At 41.6% G+C, this 18,906-nt stretch overlaps 1 protein-coding gene across 1 annotated transcript in view; it reads right to left on the reverse strand.

Annotated features, from left to right (window-relative positions):
• Nucleotides 1-5,666: 5,666 nt before the first annotated feature.
• Nucleotides 5,667-18,906, reverse strand: part of slc25a10b (solute carrier family 25 member 10b) — a 52,658-nt gene continuing 39,418 nt past the window's right edge. The window contains exons 6-11 of the mRNA XM_084319235.1: nt 17,343-17,386; nt 17,182-17,252; nt 15,332-15,424; nt 9,541-9,618; nt 9,110-9,166; nt 5,667-8,565 (exon numbers count right to left, since the gene is read on the reverse strand). Coding sequence (XP_084175361.1) covers nt 8,464-8,565; nt 9,110-9,166; nt 9,541-9,618; nt 15,332-15,424; nt 17,182-17,252; nt 17,343-17,386 — 445 coding nt within the window. The 3' untranslated portion in view covers nt 5,667-8,463. The remainder of the gene's footprint in view (nt 8,566-9,109; nt 9,167-9,540; nt 9,619-15,331; nt 15,425-17,181; nt 17,253-17,342; nt 17,387-18,906) is intronic.

Raw genomic sequence — 18,906 nt, forward strand, 5'->3', positions numbered from 1 at the left:
TCAAAGACGAACTCGACGTGACTTCTGAATCTCTCAAACTCTTGATACAAATCAGGAGCCTCCCAGTCGATCTTGGGGTGTTCAAAATGCGAGTATGCCATTTTCTCTTGTTTTATTTTAGCTTCTGACACCATGTAATGTACTTGACAGACACGGACACGACTTAGCTAGACATGTTGTTTATTTCTCCTCTACAGTCCCCACCTACGGCAACTCCGTTGGGACTCGACGGATGCAGAAAGCGAATCACATCAGTGTGTTAGTGTGGTGTAGTGAGATAACACACAGTATGTTACACCCGTAGTACATGCTAATAACTATATGAAGAGTGGTCAGTGTGTTAGTTAGTGTTAGCATGCTAACAACTATATGAAGAGTGGTCTGTGCTTTTGTTAGTGTTAGCATGCTAATAACTATATGAAGAGTGGTCAGTGTGTTTGTTATAGTGTTAGCATGCTAATAACTATATGAAGAGTGGTCTGTGTGTTTGTTAGTGTTAGCATGCTAATAACTATATGATGAGTGGTCAGTGTGTTTGTTAGTGTTAGCATGCTAATATTAATAACTATATGAAGAGTGGTCAGTGTGTTGGTTAGTGTTAGCATACTAATAACTATATGAAGAGCAGTCAGTGTGTTTGTGAGTGTTACAGTAGCATACTAATAACTATATGAAGAGTGGTCAGTGTTCTTGTGTGTTTGCTAGTGTTAGCATGCTAATAACTATATGAAGAGTGGTCAGTGTTCTTGTGTGTTTGCTAGTGTTAGCATGCTAATAACTATATGACACGCCGCCATCTTTCTTTTGCCAAAGTATAGACAGAGTCTCAAGCGAACGCCGGTAGTATCGCGGGAGGTTAAGCGTTGGACTGTGACGTCAGAGGAGACGCTCCAAGCTGCACTTGAATGCACAGACTGGAGTGTATTCCGTGATAACACAGCCAATATTAACGAATACACTGAAACGGTGCTTGACTTTGTCTGTACTCTGGTAGAAGAAACAATCCCCTCTACCACAATTAGAATCTACCCAAATCAAAAGCCTTGGGTAGATAAATCCATCCGTGAGGCTCTGAAAGTGCGCACCTCAGCCTACAACACCGGGCTGATGACAGGCAACATGGAAGAACACAAGACGGCAAGATACAACGTCAGGAGAGCAGTAATAGAGGCAAAACGGCGTTACAGGGATAAAGTTGAACTTCAGTTTGAACAGGCTGACTCTAGAGGTATGTGGCAGGGCCTCAGAACAATGACAGATTACAAAGGCACCCCCCTCAAACTGAACAGTGACATCTCCTTAGCAAATGATCTCAACACCTTCTATGCGAGGTTTGAGGCTGTGAATAACAACACCAGCCTACAAGCCACGGCAATGGGGGGGGGGGTCTGCTGATGGAGACTCAGTGCTCAGGGTAACAGAGCATGAGGTGAGGCGGACCTTTAAAAAAGTGAATATCAGGAAGGCAGCAGGACCGGACGGCATCCCCGGCCGCGTCCTAAAAGTCTGTGCCGACCAACTGGCCCCGGTATTCACTGACATCTTTAACCTGTCCTTAGAACAGGCTGTCATCCCCACCTGTCTGAAGAAGTCCACCATCATCCCTGTACCCAAAAAATCTACGCCCGCTTGCCTCAACGACTACCGCCCTGTAGCCCTCACCTCCATAGCCATGAAGTGCTTTGAGAAGCTAGTGAAGGGCTACATCTGTTCCTCCCTCCCCATCAACCTGGACCCCCTGCAATTTGCATACCGCCCTAACAGATCCAGGGAGGATGCCATAGCCCATGTGCTGCACACAGCAGCATCACACCTGGACAAGAGGCAGGGGAACTATGTGAGAATGCTGTTCATTGACTACAGCTCAGCATTCAATACCATAGTCCCCTCCAAACTCATAGCCAAGCTCAGGGACCTGGGCTTGAACTATGACCTCTGCCAGTGGGTCTTGGACTTCCTGACGGGCAGACCCCAGGTGGTAAGAGCAGGCAACTGCACGTCCTCATCCATCACGCTCAACATAGGGGCCCCCCAGGGCTGTGTTCTGAGCCCCCTCCTCTACTCCCTGTACACACATGACTGCGTGGCACAGAGGAACAACAACACAATCATCAAATTTGCTGATGACACAGTAGTGGTGGGCCTGATCTCTGCCAACGACGAGAGGGCCTACCTGGAAGAGGTAGAGAATCTGTCACAGTGGTGTCAGGAGAACTGCCTCTCCCTGAACGTCAGCAAAACAAAAGAGATGATTGTGGACTTCAGGAGGTCGGGGGTCAAGGACTACAGCCCCCTCAGCATCGACGGGGCACCAGTTGAGAGAGTGAACAGTTTCAAGTACCTCGGAGCCCACATATCCGAGGACTTGACATGGACCACACACATTGACAGTGTTGTGAAGAAGGCACAACAACGCCTCTACTTCCTCAGGCGCCTAAGGAAGTTCCAAGTCAGTCAGAAGATCCTTAGGAACTTCTACTCATGTACAATCGAGAGCATCCTGACTGGCAACATCACCTCCTGGTTTGGGAATAGCACTGCACAAGACCGTAGCAGACTACAAAGAGTGACACGTTCAGCCGAACGCACAATTGGAGGGGGGCTTCCCACCCTCCAGAACATTTACAACAAGCGGTGCAGGGGGAAGGCTAAGAGAATCATCAAGGACTCCAGCCACCCGAACAACTGCCTCTTTGAACTGCTGCGGTCAGGCAAGCGATACCGGAGTCTTAAGGCGAGCACAGAAAGACTCAGAAGAAGCTTCTATCCCCAGGCCATCAGGCTGCTCAACGAACAATAAACACTATGCAACAACCATCAAATGCACACAGCACACACACCCACACGCACACACTCACTTTAAACAAACAACTCACTGCAGCACCCACTTTACACACTTTAGAACACCTAAACACACTTTACACTTTATATTTATTGGTAAAGGATTTGCACTACAACTCGTACACCTTACTGTAAATTGTACCTAAATTGTACCTCATCCCATTTCTGCTCTGCACTATATAGTATTGTATATTAGTACATTGCATAGTATATTGTATATTGTATGGTAACTCAGTTACTTCTATTCTGCATCGAACATATGTCATATACTGAACACTGTGACCTCTATTTTTACTTCTATTTTACATGCTATACTATTTTATTTCATACTTATCTTGTCTAACACAGTCTCTGGAGCGAAACAGTAAGACGCATTTTGTATAAAAGTATTCTGTACTTCTGTATGACAACTATTAAAGAAACTTGAAACTTGATGAAGAGTGGTCAGTGTTCTTGTGTGTTTGCTAGTGTTAGCATGCTAATAACTATATGAAGAGTGGTCAGTGTTCTTGTGTGTTTTATATGAAGAGTGGTCAGTGTTCTTGTGTGTTTGCTAGTGTTAGCATGCTAATAACTATATGAAGAGTGGTCAGTGTTCTTGTGTGTTTTATATGAAGAGTGGTCAGTGTTCTTGTGTGTTTGCTAGTGTTAGCATGCTAATAACTATATGAAGAGTGGTCAGTGTTCTTGTGTGTTTGAGTGGCACTGAGCTCATCTTTCTAGTTCCTTCTGCTTGCCTTAGATCAGGGAGGGGAAACTGGCGGCCCGCGGGCCGCATGCGGCCCTCACTTTTGCTCCCAGGCCAATATTTATTAAAAAAAAAGAAATTATATATATTTTTTTTGCATTCGACTAAGAGGTTGGCAGTCGACTATGGCTCCTTTCGATCGATTAGTCGACTATTCGACTAATAGGGGTCAGCCCTAGTGTGGACATATTCAACACTGTTGAAAGTGCCGTGCAGCAATATGGGGGGTTTGATAAACTGTCCGCTGTTGTTACCGATGGAGCACCCGCAATGAAAGGAAAAGGGCTTCTAAGGCAGAGTGGCGTTGAGTGTCCAATGTTGCACTGCATTATACATCAGGTAAGTTCGCTAACATAATTTCCATCTATTGTGGGTCACTAATAATCAGGGGTGCAGTGGTCATGCCACACGGTACCACGCCGTCCCAGCACTTTTCTGAGCAGAAGTACGCGCACGGATATGCACGCGCACGCACACAAAATTGTAACGTTATTTCATCTGATGCAGATCGCATTCACAAACATTGAAGTTGACATTCCTTCTATTGTGCGCCAACAGGAGAGACCACAAGTGTCTCATTAAAGACAGAACCATTATTGACCCACTGTGGGGGGAGGGTGAATGTCATGCCAGTTTGATAAAGGGTCAATGGGAGGCACTCAGGAATGTTTTGTTTAGTAGCAGGATAAAAGTTTATACATTTAACAAAATCATTTATTATTGCACTTTTGATTTACTGTTGTAATGAAATGCAGCAGGAATGCTGCTTTGTGTTTGTTAAGCAGTGGGCTTTAAGTTCATACATTTATTTTAATAGAAGCCTTATTATAATTAGTCATTTTTGTATATATTTGGGTTACACAGCAATACTTTCAAATTCAGCTGTATTTATAAATTCATAAAGTTGAAATTAAGCATTACTAAATACGTTTGAAATGGAATAAAAACAAAGTTGCAACAAATTATAATAGTTTATGCCTTGTTTATCACATCTGTGACTATTATGGGCTATTTGAGTGATGGGCAGGGGTGTAAAAAGTACCCAGAAATTATACTTAAGTGAAAGTATGGGTACCGTCTCAAAATCTGACTCAAGTAAAAGTCAAAGTATCTGGCTAAAAACACACTTGAGTAAAAGTCAAAAAGTCCTACTTTTAAATGTACTTAAGTACTAAAAAGTTAAAAAAAAATTGAAAGGGATAGACCAGGGGTCTCAAATTCATTCCATCGTGGGCCAAGTTTTCATTTTAACTATACATTGCACCAGGTGAGTTAGTTGAAGAGGTGAGCCAATTAGTGAAATCATCAGCTGGTGTTTAGGCAAGGCTGGAATGAAACCAAGCATACACTCTGCCCACAATGGAATGTGTTCTGCGATAGACAATGCTGAAGACAGACAGAAGACAGAATACTGGAGTACCCTGAATAATATCACAATATTAACCACAGCATAATGCGGATCTGACTGTCTATTCTTCTGATAGCAGGTGTTTAATCAAAGATCCCTGCTTTCTAGTGTTGCACAAGGACCAATCAGCATGGGTATGGGCGGGTTCATTTTCCATTGATGGGGATTTGATTGGCTGTTTACCTGCGGTCGCAGGATTAATAACGTTAACGTTAGTTCGTCCAGATAAACAATTAAAATATACTAATTAAATGGTTGGACCTGTGAGATTTGTACTTTGTACTTTGTAGGTCTGCATTTTAAATGTAAGGAGTAAAAAGTATGTATTTTTTCTCTGAAATGTAATGGAGTAAAAGTACAAAGTATACAAACCTAATAATACTAGAGTAAAGTACAAATCCCCCAAAACAGTACTTAAGTATTGTAACGAAGTACAATTACTCAAGTACTTTACACCCCTGGTGATGGGGTACTACTGGCGGGACTGCCGATAAACAATGCTGCCCCCCAGATTGAGTGTGGACATTTAGTGGCTCTCACCATATACAAAGTTGCCCACCCCTGCCTTAGATCTAAACCGATATCCACACAGAAATAAAAACACCAATCAATGACACAACAAGTCCGTTTTTCATTAGTATTTTTATTCCAACATTATTAGTTCATGGTCTACAAAATACAAATAAATTCCCAGCTTCTCAAAGCTGTGGGTCCCTCCAGTTTCAGCAGTGTGTGCGTGTGTGTGTGTGAAATATGGCAATTTCCCAATACTCCAGATTATGGCTAATCAAAATTGCATTACTCATCAAGTCTCGAGGTGACACAACCACAACCACACACAAACTCAGTAGTACTCATTTAGTAGTATGCACTTTATGATTTCACTTTCAGATCCCAACTACTGGCAGTCTCATTCACAAATTTCACACAGTACCATACCGCCCCCTGGAGGACAGACACCATAAGGCAACTTGACTGCAGGGCAGGCAGAGCACAGAGCTAATGCCTCATTTGTCACCTTTAAAGCACTGAATCGAGTCCAAATCTCTCTCATAAGAGACAATAACTACCGATTTTACAGCCATAGGATATTTATGAGATGAGTTATGTAAAGCACTGCAAATAAAAAAAAATAAAAGCTTTGCAAGTGATTTTAGTCTATATTCAGACACAAGAGTTACTGTACCTGTAAAAACGATACATATATTTGCAGCGCAGCATGTCTCTGTGTAATGACAGGTGTGTAAGAAAAGAAAAAGGTATATATCTACATAGATGTGTTGGTGTGAGAAGCCAGGGGTTAATAAAGTGCCCTGCAGTATCCTGAGTCACTGTTTCAACTACACCAGACTTTGACCTATCTCAAACCCCGCCCTTATTTCCTGATCCTCCTATCACAAGTGTAAGCAACAGTTGTGATTGGAGGATCAGGAAAAGAGGGCGGGTTTGAGATAGGTCAAAGTCTGGTGTAGCTGAAAGTCATACAGATGAAATTGGCCTCTCTCAAACCCCGCCCTTTTTTCCCGATACTCCAATCAGAGGATCAGGAAAAGAGGGCAGGGTTTGAGATAGGCCAATTACATATGTATAGCAATTCACTATAGGCATTATAGCAGGTTCATAAACAGGCAGCATTCCACAGTCCACTGTGATCAGGCTAAATATCATACCTCGAATTTGTATCATTCTCATGTTTTTACATGGATTGAAAGTGTACACAATACTCTGTGTTGCGGGCAAGTTTTCATGACACATTGAGACAAAACCTATTCAACCCGTGTATGACTTCAGGAACACACGTGCATCAATAAGGTTGTTTTTCTTAATTCCAAAAATGTTTTCCCCTTTTTTTTGTAAGATACAAAAATGTCACCCAACGGCAGCGATTTGATTAGAAGATCAACAATTTAAAACGTTACACTGTACAGAATCCCTTATGAACAGGAATAAGACCCCAACCCTCAATGCCAGTCCCCAAATCATCAGCCAAATATGAATAGATGCTGAATCTGGCTCAAATAAATCCTTCTTAACATGTGTGCGTGGGGTTTGCCACCTACAGGAACAATGCAATGTGCAGCAAATCCCACTCCGATACTCCAAGCAGATTAAAACAAATGCTAAGAATCCTTTGCAAACAGCCTTACTACGTAAGCCTGGCCTGTTCAATAATTACTCAATTCCCTATAAACATTCTCCTTTCCTAAAAACAGTAAATGAGCAATTTAGTAGGTTTTGGTACAGAGAATAAGGTGAAGAAAATGTGGCTGAAGCAAAGGAGGCATCTAGTAGAGATAAATTGTAAAGACTATTGAAACACACACGTGTTCGGTTCTAAAACATCATGTAATTAACAAGACAAATCGTGTTCAAATTGTAACCACCATGTCCCAGGATGCATTTACTTGCATTCCAATTCCTTATATAAATACAATGAATGTGTCGTTTGTGATTGATGGCTGTTGGGAAGAAAAGAAAAACTGCTATCTACTGTATGTGAGAATGGCACAGATCAAATTGCTACACAATTAGCAATTCATGCAACTATTACACATCGCTTGTTCTCCGCCAAAGCGTAAAGCACCGGAGCACTGATCCCAGTGCTGAAATTAAGGATGCAGGATCAGACAAAACACATTCACAGCCTTAGGCATAAATTAAAAATTTAAACTAATTTGTAGTTAGTGCTTACAGGAAACATAAATCATCTTCAGGAATCGCAGAAATGTTGGGATGGACCTCCTCAACTCGAACTTAAAAACCTCAGTTTGGCCCTAAGCCCTAAAGTGAACATTAAACATCCCTAACCGTATTCTCCCATTTCTAAGGTAATTTCAAAGACAACGTTTAGGTACCTATACTTGGCTCCACGTTGGGCCTTGTGCCGGCCATGTCACCGGAGAGCGGCGTCTCCCACAGTTTGCCGTGAGACTGAGGCCTCGTGGTCGCCGTTTGCCCTCACCGGAGAGCGGGCCGACTGTAGACGTACCACGGCGGTTTGGATTCCAGTTCCCGGTGAAAAAAAAACGAAAGCGAGGTGGGGAGGGAGAGGGAAAACATGCACAGGGACGTACACGTTTAATTCACTTCCTGTCTTCCCTCCTCCTTCCCTTGTGATTGGTCAGAGCAGCGACAGGGGGGTTGAATGGCAGTGCTAAAGGCCTTACCCAGTCGCCCTGTGTTTTAAAACAATGCCCACGGTTAAATCTCTGGAAGGGGATACAATATAATAGATTTTCATTCATTTTAAAAGTCTCACATGGTGTACCACTGTACCACATAGTGCCACTCTACGTAGCGACATTTCGTGCCTGCCGCCCACCGAGGATTCTATCAATTAAGGCCAGGGCGAAGCAGGGCAGGCAGAGAAGATCAGACGACAGATCGGATGACCTCGGCTTGCGCGTTGGGGGGGGGGGGTGCTCAGGAGGTTTTGGCGGGCAGAGCGTCAGGTCACGGAGCGTGCTCAGGAGAGGATGCGGATGCCAAAGTTCTTCTTCAGCTGCTCCAGGAACATGAAGGTGAGAATCGTCTGAGGGATCAGCCGGATTCCTGCCGGGACCAGACCCTGCAAAACCACGGGACAAGCTGGTTAGGAAAGCTCAGGAAATTCTGAGTCGATACCGATGTTTAAAATAACAATTTGTCAGATATCCGTTGATGTTTTTGTTATTTCGTTCTTTCTATTAAAATAAATTGTCATTAAAAAAAAACTGTTTTAAAGTCTTTCCACTATCCTTGAATGAGCACAATTTAAATCGCATATATAGTAAAATTGTGTTCTCTTTTCACAAGTCAGAATCCACAAGGAATTGTTCAGCATCTGACGAGATTCACAACTTTCTTATTGTGAATTTCTTTTTAAAGATTTTGAGAAAGCGGTTATTTAAAAATGGCAGATATCTGCCCGATTAATCGTTCGGATGGATTATCACTAATTGTGACATCATATGCACAATTCTGAGTCCCAAATTGTATTCAACTTAAAAGAATAGGAGGGACACAAAATAGCTGCAGAGAGGGAGGCATTGTGACATCACTGTGTAAGAAAAGGATCGGCAGCAGTGACCACTGCAGTACTGGCTATTATGCAGGGTGTGGTCGTCTCTTACCTTGTAGAACGCCAGGGGACCCAGCGAAGCGGTGTCTCGCACACAGTGCATTACGCCCTTTAAAGACACAAACACACATACACACGGTGAGAGGACTGGTGGACAATGGCAAAGGGAGTGGGAGAGGATGAAATTATTAAAAAATTATTGATTCATGAATTTATCATAAAAAAAGATATTGGCGGGTCCAAAATGAATGTTGTACTACGTCTACTTCCCATTTCCCCACGTGGAATACACCTGATTGGATTAATGTTCTCTATAGCACCTTTACGTTTATAAACACCTTTTTAACTTTTTTCGTCATGGCAACAATAGACGCCTGGTAAAATGTTGCACTACTCCTGAAAACCCCAGTGTCCCTCAGGCTGTCCTAGCTAAAGAAACACCTGTATCCACTGGACTGATAACTGATGGAAGGCTCCGCTCACCGTGTATTCTCCTTTGGAGCTCATGAGTCTAGTCTTCATCACGTCCAGAGGTTGACACAGGATTGTAGCACAGCCTCCCTACAGATAAACAAACAGGTTATAGGAGTGAGTGAGTGAGTGACAAGAGGCCAGAACACAGATACACTACAAACCAGGGCTTCTCAAACTCCGGAGCAAACACTGTCACATTAGATGTAAATTAATATAGGAATATATTTTCTTGTTTCCAACGCGTTGTGTGATTGAACGTGCATTATGTATTTACATTGTGTGCGCGTGCGTGACACGCATTGCAGACCGCAAGATAACCAATCCTCGACTTTCACTGAGGCGTTTGTCAGCTTGTGTGTATTCTTGTGTGTCGTGCACCCGTTGGCGGTTTCTGTGGATATGTTTACTCTGGTACAATGTCAAAAGCACTGGTGTGATCGACTCGGCAGTGATTCTAATGAGCCGTCACTCTCTACCCCACCAACCAACCGACTGAAATACGCTATCAAAAAACATAAATATAAAGACTAATGTGCGGTTTTGTGGGAGCTTTGCGAAATAACGAGGGATGCAGTTCGACGAATGAACACTTGGGGGTCACATCCTTTGTGCCGAGGTTCAAGGCACTGGCTACAGGCAAACAGCGCCACTTCTCCCACTAGCTCAAGCCACTATACTGTACAACTGAATGTGTGTTATGGATGTTGATTTATGTCGGTGCATTTTACTTGCATTGTTCTGGACTGCTGACCTTATGTAAAATGTATTTGTGGAAACAAGAGTGTGAGTACCCCTGCTATAAACATTAACCATCAACAGCAGGCACGTGCACACATAGAGCCCAAGGGGTGCTTGAGCACCTGCCCTTTTGAGCCAAAAAAAAGTGCCCTTTAAAAAAGATTTAAAATTTAAAAAAAATTGTTGCGCACTGCCCTTCCAACTGAAAAGTGTCAGGATATAATCAAAATCATTAGGTAAAGAGAGAGAGAGATGCCCCGTATTCCATTGCAGTTTGCACGGCCTCCTCAGCGTGCCTCTCCGCGGACCTATATATTTTATGCATAGCGTGGGTGGTGATGATGATGATGATAGAAACCGCTGTGGCGCATACAGTTGAATGCTGGTATTACACTCACTGACGGACACGAAGAAGTCAAGTCCGATGGGATTTGGGAATCTCAAATACAAATCGGGATTGGAATGAAAAATGCATTTATATTAAACAATACAGAATAGGGGAGAACGGGGGACGTTGTCACACGGGTAGGTTGTCACATTCATTATATTTCACCACCAGAGGGTCCTGTCTCCCATACTTTGGTATTTAAATGTCCAGAATTGGGGTCAGAGTTCACCTACATTGTCATCTTTGGAGTGAAACAGCTGAATTTGAGGTGAGAGGACTTTTTGTGTTTTTCATGTCCATTTATAAATATTCCGCTCCTCAGTATTTTTCTTCTAGGCTTTTACACAATTGGTTTATAATGAAACAATTATTACCCTTAAAAAGTGTGAAGGGATAGCTATAGTTTAGATTGTTGTTAGCTAGTTGTTAGATGGCTGTTAGCCTTGATGCTATCAAGACATTCCAGTTGGGGTTGGTCGTCACATTTTATTTGGGGTTGGTTGTCACATGTTGTGTAGGCTATTATTGTTAGGCCAATTTATTGTGTTCTTATTTTGTTATATAGGATGGCCTAAAGATCTGTTTCCTGTTTATGTTCATGTTAAGATGCATTAAGTTATGTATTTGTCAACTTGTCAATGCAATTAAACTTTCAAATGTAGTTCTGCCTTCTTGTCTTCTTTTTAAGATGTTCCCATTAGGGGGCACACATTTAGTGCTTGAATGCCCACATCCACTTCAATGTTAGCATTAATATCACCTAATCTATGTTTTAAATTATGGCTATGTGTCTAATCTGCCCGTCGCATTATCAATTACTATTTCCAGTCAACATTGTCGAAGCAGATTGTTTTTTTATCGGTTCATTTCCGTTTCATAGCATTTAGAAAAACCCTCGATTTCACAAAAAGATTCCATGATAATCGCCCCGTACTGTAATATTCTAGAACGTTGTCATTTGTCGGCCTATTTATGAATAGTTTTCAAATAAACGCTAGATTATCGATAGTATATGTGTACGTGTGCACGCTAGTGCCGCGCGCTGAAAATCGATTCTCTCAGTTCCTGATTGCTCTTAAGTGGTCTGCACACGGCGGGCAACCGACGTCGCCTGGCGATGCGATCGCCTGTCGCTCAACGACAATCGCTTGGCCCCCCACACCAGAGGCGACCGTTCAGGTATAATAAGCTATGTGTCGCTCTGTTTAGCTGGGGGGTGTTTCCCCCCGGGAGATATAGGAGGACGGACCGCCGGCCGGGACCGGACGTTAGTTTGTCGTGAAGCGAGCGTATATATATTAGCAGGTAGCTGTGTTGTGCTTTACGAGGGAGTATTTAACCTGTAAAACCCATATTGAGCTGGAATTAAACCACCATATACGAATACAACCACTCCTCATTCTTCCTGACATTACTGCATGCCTGATCGCTACGATACGTTCACTACCACCGATTGGACAAGCTGAGAGAGAATGTGTTTTCACTAAAGACGCAAACTTCTGTTCTCAACCATCATTTTCTTTGGACAATAAACCTTATAAACCACATCAGCTGCAGCCTGGACATTAAACTCTGTCAACATCCACAACTTATTTTGTTACCCGAGTATAAAAACATCTAGTAGGTGCATCGTGGCGCATTGTTCATTTATTAGTTAATGACAAGCGGCCACTATAGCTTCTCAAACTAAAGTTATTTATTTAAATGGTTCCTGTTAATAATAATGAACATAAGTAGCATGGTAATAATACGTAGGTTATTGATCAATGAATGTATTGATACATTAATGGTGTACAAATGATACACCAGTAGAACTTCTGTACTACTTCTACTGTAGAAGTCATGTTATTTCCTCACTGTCCTTGTTCTGTCGCGTCAAAAAATAGGATTGAGGCGATATTTAGCGAGGCGACAGAAATAGCTGCGCGACCATCGCTTCAATATCTCCTGCCGTGTGGGCTGTCTCATTCATAACAATGGAGGCGATACAATTCTGTCGGTCGGCTCGCAATAAAAGTCGGTCGCTTGGCTAAAATCGCCCGCTGTGTGCGGAGCCCTTTAGAGTCAAACAGCCATATCACAAAAAAAAGAAAAAGCTTATATCTCCGTGAAAATGGGTCTGATTATCCTAATACTGGTAACATAGATTCCTTACCTGAGATCAGATGGTATCCAAATGGATTATTCCAATTCCTGATCGCCATTCCGAAAATCGATCCTTTTATTGATCCACCGCGTATACTGTACAACACATAATCCCCGCTGCTCTGAGGGTCCAGCATGAAGCTGATCGACCCCGGTTACATGAGTGAGAAGTAAAATGTGGAGTCCGGGTCTTTTTTTCTCATTCACTTTCATTGAGTCCAATCCAAAAGGGTGAATTACCATCTGGGAGACGATAGGGGGCGCTTTTTTCACATCCGAGCGCCTGGGGTGGCTGATTTTCCAACAGTAGACTCGGTTGATGAAATATGAATTCAGATCGCTAATAAAAAATTAAACGAGAAAAAACGAATATTCTCGTTATGGGCATTCAACCCGAAAACTCGGGTTGGGCATCCAAAGTGTTAAAACACATGGTAACAACCAACCCCATAGTGTGTGACTGACAACCATCACCATGATGGGGTTGATTGTCACAATGTGTCAGAGTGTTACAATACGTTCGAAAATGAGAGGGATACACATTTCAAGCCAACATCTTAAGTAGGGGTGCACCGATATATCGGTCGGGTATCGGTATCGGCCGATAAGTGCCTTGTTGACTGCTATCGGCCTATCGGCCGATAAGCTCAAATGTGCCGATAGCAGTCGCCGATAACTAACCATCCATTTGTGTAGCGTCAAGACAAAAAAAAAAAAAATCACTCGCGACCTACCTGCACAACGCCCGCCGTCCGCCCCACACACACACAAGCTACTGCATCAAAGTTACTATTTATGATTAACAAGGCATTCGTTTTGTGGCATTAACGTTATATAGTTAGTGTTACACGGACAATAACATCAGCATATTATTATTACCCATAGCAGCAAGGCATTACTCCGAGTCCGTTCATAGCCGGGAGGCAGACGACTAACGTTACTGGTGAAAATGTGATTTACGTTGGAATACTCCTTTGCCAACTTGCTGTACTTTGCTTGCAGGTCTGCAGCCATTATTACTGGATTAAGAATAGCCCCAACTTTAGCCAACGTAACGTTATGGCTAAACCTTTAACATTAGTTAACCCTAGCTTTCGGTTAGCTGTTCAATGCTAATGTAATAACACAACCAAGCGAATCCATCAGAGCTCCCCATCAACACCGCTCTGTCGGGAGGATGGCATTTAAGAAAGTATCTGCTGTTAAAATGACACAAACATTCGTTTTGTGGCATTAACGTTATTATAGTTAGTTACACGTTCAATTACATCAGCATAGTATTTACCCGAAGATAGCAAGCAAGCCGTGCATAGCTCGGTTACATTCCGTTGCTCATTCCGTACCCAACTACACATTCTGCAATCTGTTAATAAAGTTTTCAACCAGACAAATGTATAGAAAGGCTTTGTTTTATTATAACATTTGTTGCAGTAAAATCATTGTGTCTCGTTTGGCCATCCTGTGGAGCGCGCTGGTCGGCGGGCACTGCCGGGCAGCTAACTTATTAGCTTGTTGTGGTTCTGAGTTTGACTCGCATTCTCACAAGCAGATCAATGGCGGCATGCCCCGAAGTAGAAAAATGAATATTCGCTTGGTGGTAAGCAGGAGGTGGGTGCTAGCGGTGTGGCGTAATTGGCCGAATCGACTGTCAATCAAAATGGTTCCATTGCATTGGTTGAAAGCTCTGGTTGAGAGAATAGTATCCCGCTGCAGGCCGCCAGAATGGTTCCATTGCATTGGTTGAAAGCTCTGGTTGAGAAAATAGTATCCCTCTGCAGGCCGCCAGACGATACTGGGAGAGGGATCAGTGATACCATAAACATATTTCTTGATGTTTCCTTTTTTAAGTAAGTAAAGAGGCCTACAAATACAAACACACATACAAATATACAGTAGTTTCATTAAAAAAATTAAAAAAAAATTAAAAAAAAAATTAAAAAAAATATTAAAAAAAATTAAAAATACTTATTTTTTGCCACAATTATCGGTATCGGTATCGGTATCGGCCGATTGTGTTAGTTGAACAATCGGTATCGGTATCGGTGGCCAATTTTCATATCGGTGCACCCCTAATCTTAAGCTTCAATTTAATGTAGGAATGACTATTGAAAGATGTTTTGATGATGAGCAATTCACACTAGAGCAAAAAGTGTGACAACTATCCCCATTCTCCCCTATACAGCACTTCTTGGGTCTGTAGGGTAAGCACTTATTCCCTCCCCCCTGAACATTTATGGAGATGTATGGGCCTTTTAAGTCAGTGATAAAAGTGTCTTTCAAGGATAAGTGAGCTCCTGCACTGATTATTATAGTTCAATATTCAATATTTGATCACCAAAACCCCCCAAAACGCATAAAAAGGGGGCCCCCCCTACCCAAAAAGGGCCCCCAAAAATCTGTCTTGCGCGCTTTTCGCGCTCGGTTATAACATACACAGGTATAGTGCCCTTTTCAGCATTTGAGCACCTGCCCCTCTAAAGTCCTGTGCACATCCCTGATCAACAGCCAATAAGAAGATGTGATACTCACAGCAATAAAGCTAGAGAGGAAATGTGTGAGCATGTTATCTCCCATCACGCCCGTGCCCAACACCAGCTGCTTGGCCTGGTCGTAACACGCCAGCTAGAGAAGAGGGGAACACAAGAAATTAGTCATATTTGTTAGATGCCTAAGATCTAAATAAATCCACTTGAACTTGACCCAAGGCTCCAATATTTCCCAGATGTGACCTAAAGCCTCTGTCGAGAGTAATGCAGTGCAAGTACCAAAAGGAGTGCATCATCCCTCCAGAGTATCCCATAATATTGCCCTGCTTCACTGTGACATTAGGTATGTGTAATGTTTCACAGTGATATTAGGTATGTAATGTTTCACTGTGACATCCACTGTGACATTAGGTATGTCATGTTTCACTGTGACATTAGGTATGTAATGGTTTCACTGTGACATTAGGTATGTAAACAGAATGTGTATCGCAACAGCTGGTTTTACAATATTGAGAAAATATTGTTAGAATTTTGCAATTTTGAAAATATTTCATTTAACTGAGATACTTTAGATTAAAGTACTCTTCTCAGATGGAATCATGACATGTTAAATCTGTAGAGCAGTGGTTCTCAAACTTTGTCAAAGACCCCCAAATAGACAATATGTCAAGGACCCCCAAATAGACATGTAATATGTCAAGGACCCCCAAATAGACACGTAATATGTCAAGGACCCCCAAATAGACATGTAATATGTCAAGGACCCCCAAATAGACATGTAATATGTCAAGGACCCCCATTTGTTCCAGGGACCCCCATCTGAGAAGATATTTGTTGTTAGATGTGAATTAATCCAGAATTCTATAACTGTCTATACTGTAGGTGGAGAGATAACTGAAAAGAGAGAGAAACCTAAGATCAGAATAATCATTAACATTCTCCCATTGAACTACACTTGTAGTGAATAACGTTTTAGTGAAACTAAAAAAGTTAAAGTAAACTATTCCCCATTTTTCCCGGGACCCTTTGGAACCCTCTCAAGGACCCCACTTTGAGAACCATTGCTGTAGAGAAATGTAACGTTATGCTAGTATTATTACATTCATAGCTCATCAATTTGACATACTTTGTAAGGTCAGTCTATGTATCAAACATGTTGTTGACGATTAATGAAGTCACAATTAAACTTGAGTCACCTCTTGAGATAAGAGTGGAATGAAGTTAAATGATGAGGAGTGGAAACAAATTACATTGATCTTTTCTTATATACCAACCATTTGAAGGGACTCCTGCACTGACCTACTGTACATGACCTAAATTACCTACTGTACACAACCTAAATGACCTACTGTACACAACCTAAATAACCTACTGTACATGACCTAAATTACCTACAGTACATGACCTAAATAACCTACTGTACATGACCAAAATGACCTACTGTACATGACCTAAATTACCTACTGTACATGACCTAAATGACCTACTGTACACAACCTAAATGACCAAATGACCTACATTACACAATCTAAATTACCTACTGTACACAACCTAAATGACCTACTGTACACAACATTTACATTTAGCTGACGCTTTTATCCAAAGCGACTTACAAGTTCTGTATGACAAGTCATCAGGAAGGGCACACCACTGCAACAATGTTCATCAAAGTGTTGAGTGCTACAGTGTAGGTTAGTATATTAGGACAAGTGCATGACAGTAAGGTTAGTTAGGGTTAGATTACCTACCGTACACAACCTAAACGACCTACTGTACACAACCTAAATTACTACTGTACATAACATACTGTACATGACATAAATGACCTACTGTAGGAACGCTCATCACAAGGATCTATCGGTTCTAGCTAGATCTATCGGCTCTATAGCTCACCTGTCCCACCGTCACCAGGGCTCCTCTGCTGGAGGCCATGGTGGCTCCCGAAAAGAGTTTCCTCGGCCCCTCTAGAGGACAGGGCAAAGGTCAGACGTCAGACATGGGGCTACCGGGCAGAATATGGAGTCGCGGCCTACTCGTTGACTGTGCACTCTTACCTTCTCTGAAGACTCTAATGAGTCCGTCAAAGGCATGCTTGTAGCTGGAAGGGACAAAAGAAGACACACAAGAGGATTAATTCACCTTTAATTAACCCACCACTTCCATTACTAGCAACAGCTGTGTGTATTAGATATTTGTACAAAATATACAAATTAGTACTACTACTGAGTGTAGTGCTAATCAGATGTATGTACAGAGTTGTAGTATTAATATGTACAGTGATAGTGTAAAGACAGTATGGTAGTAGTCATACTGGCCAGCAGCGTAACTAGTAAGAGTAGGATATGTACAGTTATAGATATAGTATCTACAGGTATGTAAAAGGACTATGTGCAGGTAAATACAGACAGGTGTGGATAGATAGATATGTATGTACCTATATATATATATATATATATATATATATATATATATATATATATATATATATATATATATTAGGGATGCTCGATATTGGCTTTTTTACCAATACCGATATACCGATATTGTCCAACTCTTAATTTCCGATACCGATATCAACCGATATCAACCGATACCGGTTGCCGATACCGATGCAGGGTTTCCCCCCCAAAAAAATGGAATAATTTCAGGTAATTAACATTACATATCTTTTGTTGTGGAATTAATACAACATTATGCATACTTTTGACAATAAATAAAATCAGAATTTGTTCTTACTTGCTTGCCTGGGTAAATAAAGGTTATAGAAATGTAAAATGAAAACCGATACCGATATTTTCCGATATCACATTTTAATGCCGATATCGGCCGATAATATCGGTAGGCCGATAATATCGGACATCCCTAATATATATATAAATATAGTATATACAGCATTTGTTCATGCTATCATACAGAGCTAAGGGTTATTTGCAGGTGTATACGTAAATATATAGAGGAGTTAAATGCAGGTATATTCAGACAAATATGGATATATATATAATATATATATATATTAGAGCTGGGCCGTTAACGGCGTTAACGCTATACTAGTATCGCACGATAATATAATTAACGCATTAATCTAAAAAAAAAAAAAAAAAAAAAAAAAAAAAAAATTTACAAATTTTTTTTTTACCTTTATTTACCCAGGGTAGGTTCGCTGAGCACAGATGCTCTTTTTCAGGAACGCCCTGCTTCACATTCACACAGTTCCATTCACACCTGGGAGCTGCCCAGTACAACCACAGTTGACACCATTGGCCACTGAGCAACTCCACTGGAGCAGTTGATTCAAGCCATGTCACATAGTTCAAGTTTGAAATGATTCTTTCTGTTTTGATCTTGAGAGTGTGCTAGATACTGTACTGTACTGGTAATATTATTTATTTGTGTTAACTTCTGAATAAAACAACTTATTAAACACAAGTACATCTTATTGAACATTATTTTGATATTTCATTACCAATTATCAAAGCAAAACAGCTTTTTCAAACAGTCTGTAATGCATTTTGGAAACGGGAGATGGGCTCATGGTGTAATGGGCCACCTGGCCTGAGAAACATAAGGAGGAAAGAAAAAGTAAGGACTTACTTCTGGTCATTATTTGGGTAGAACACA

This window comes from Notolepis coatsorum (genome assembly GCF_963971535.1).
Source record: "Notolepis coatsorum genome assembly, chromosome: 7".
In the NCBI taxonomy this organism is placed as follows: domain Eukaryota; kingdom Metazoa; phylum Chordata; class Actinopteri; order Aulopiformes; family Paralepididae; genus Notolepis; species Notolepis coatsorum.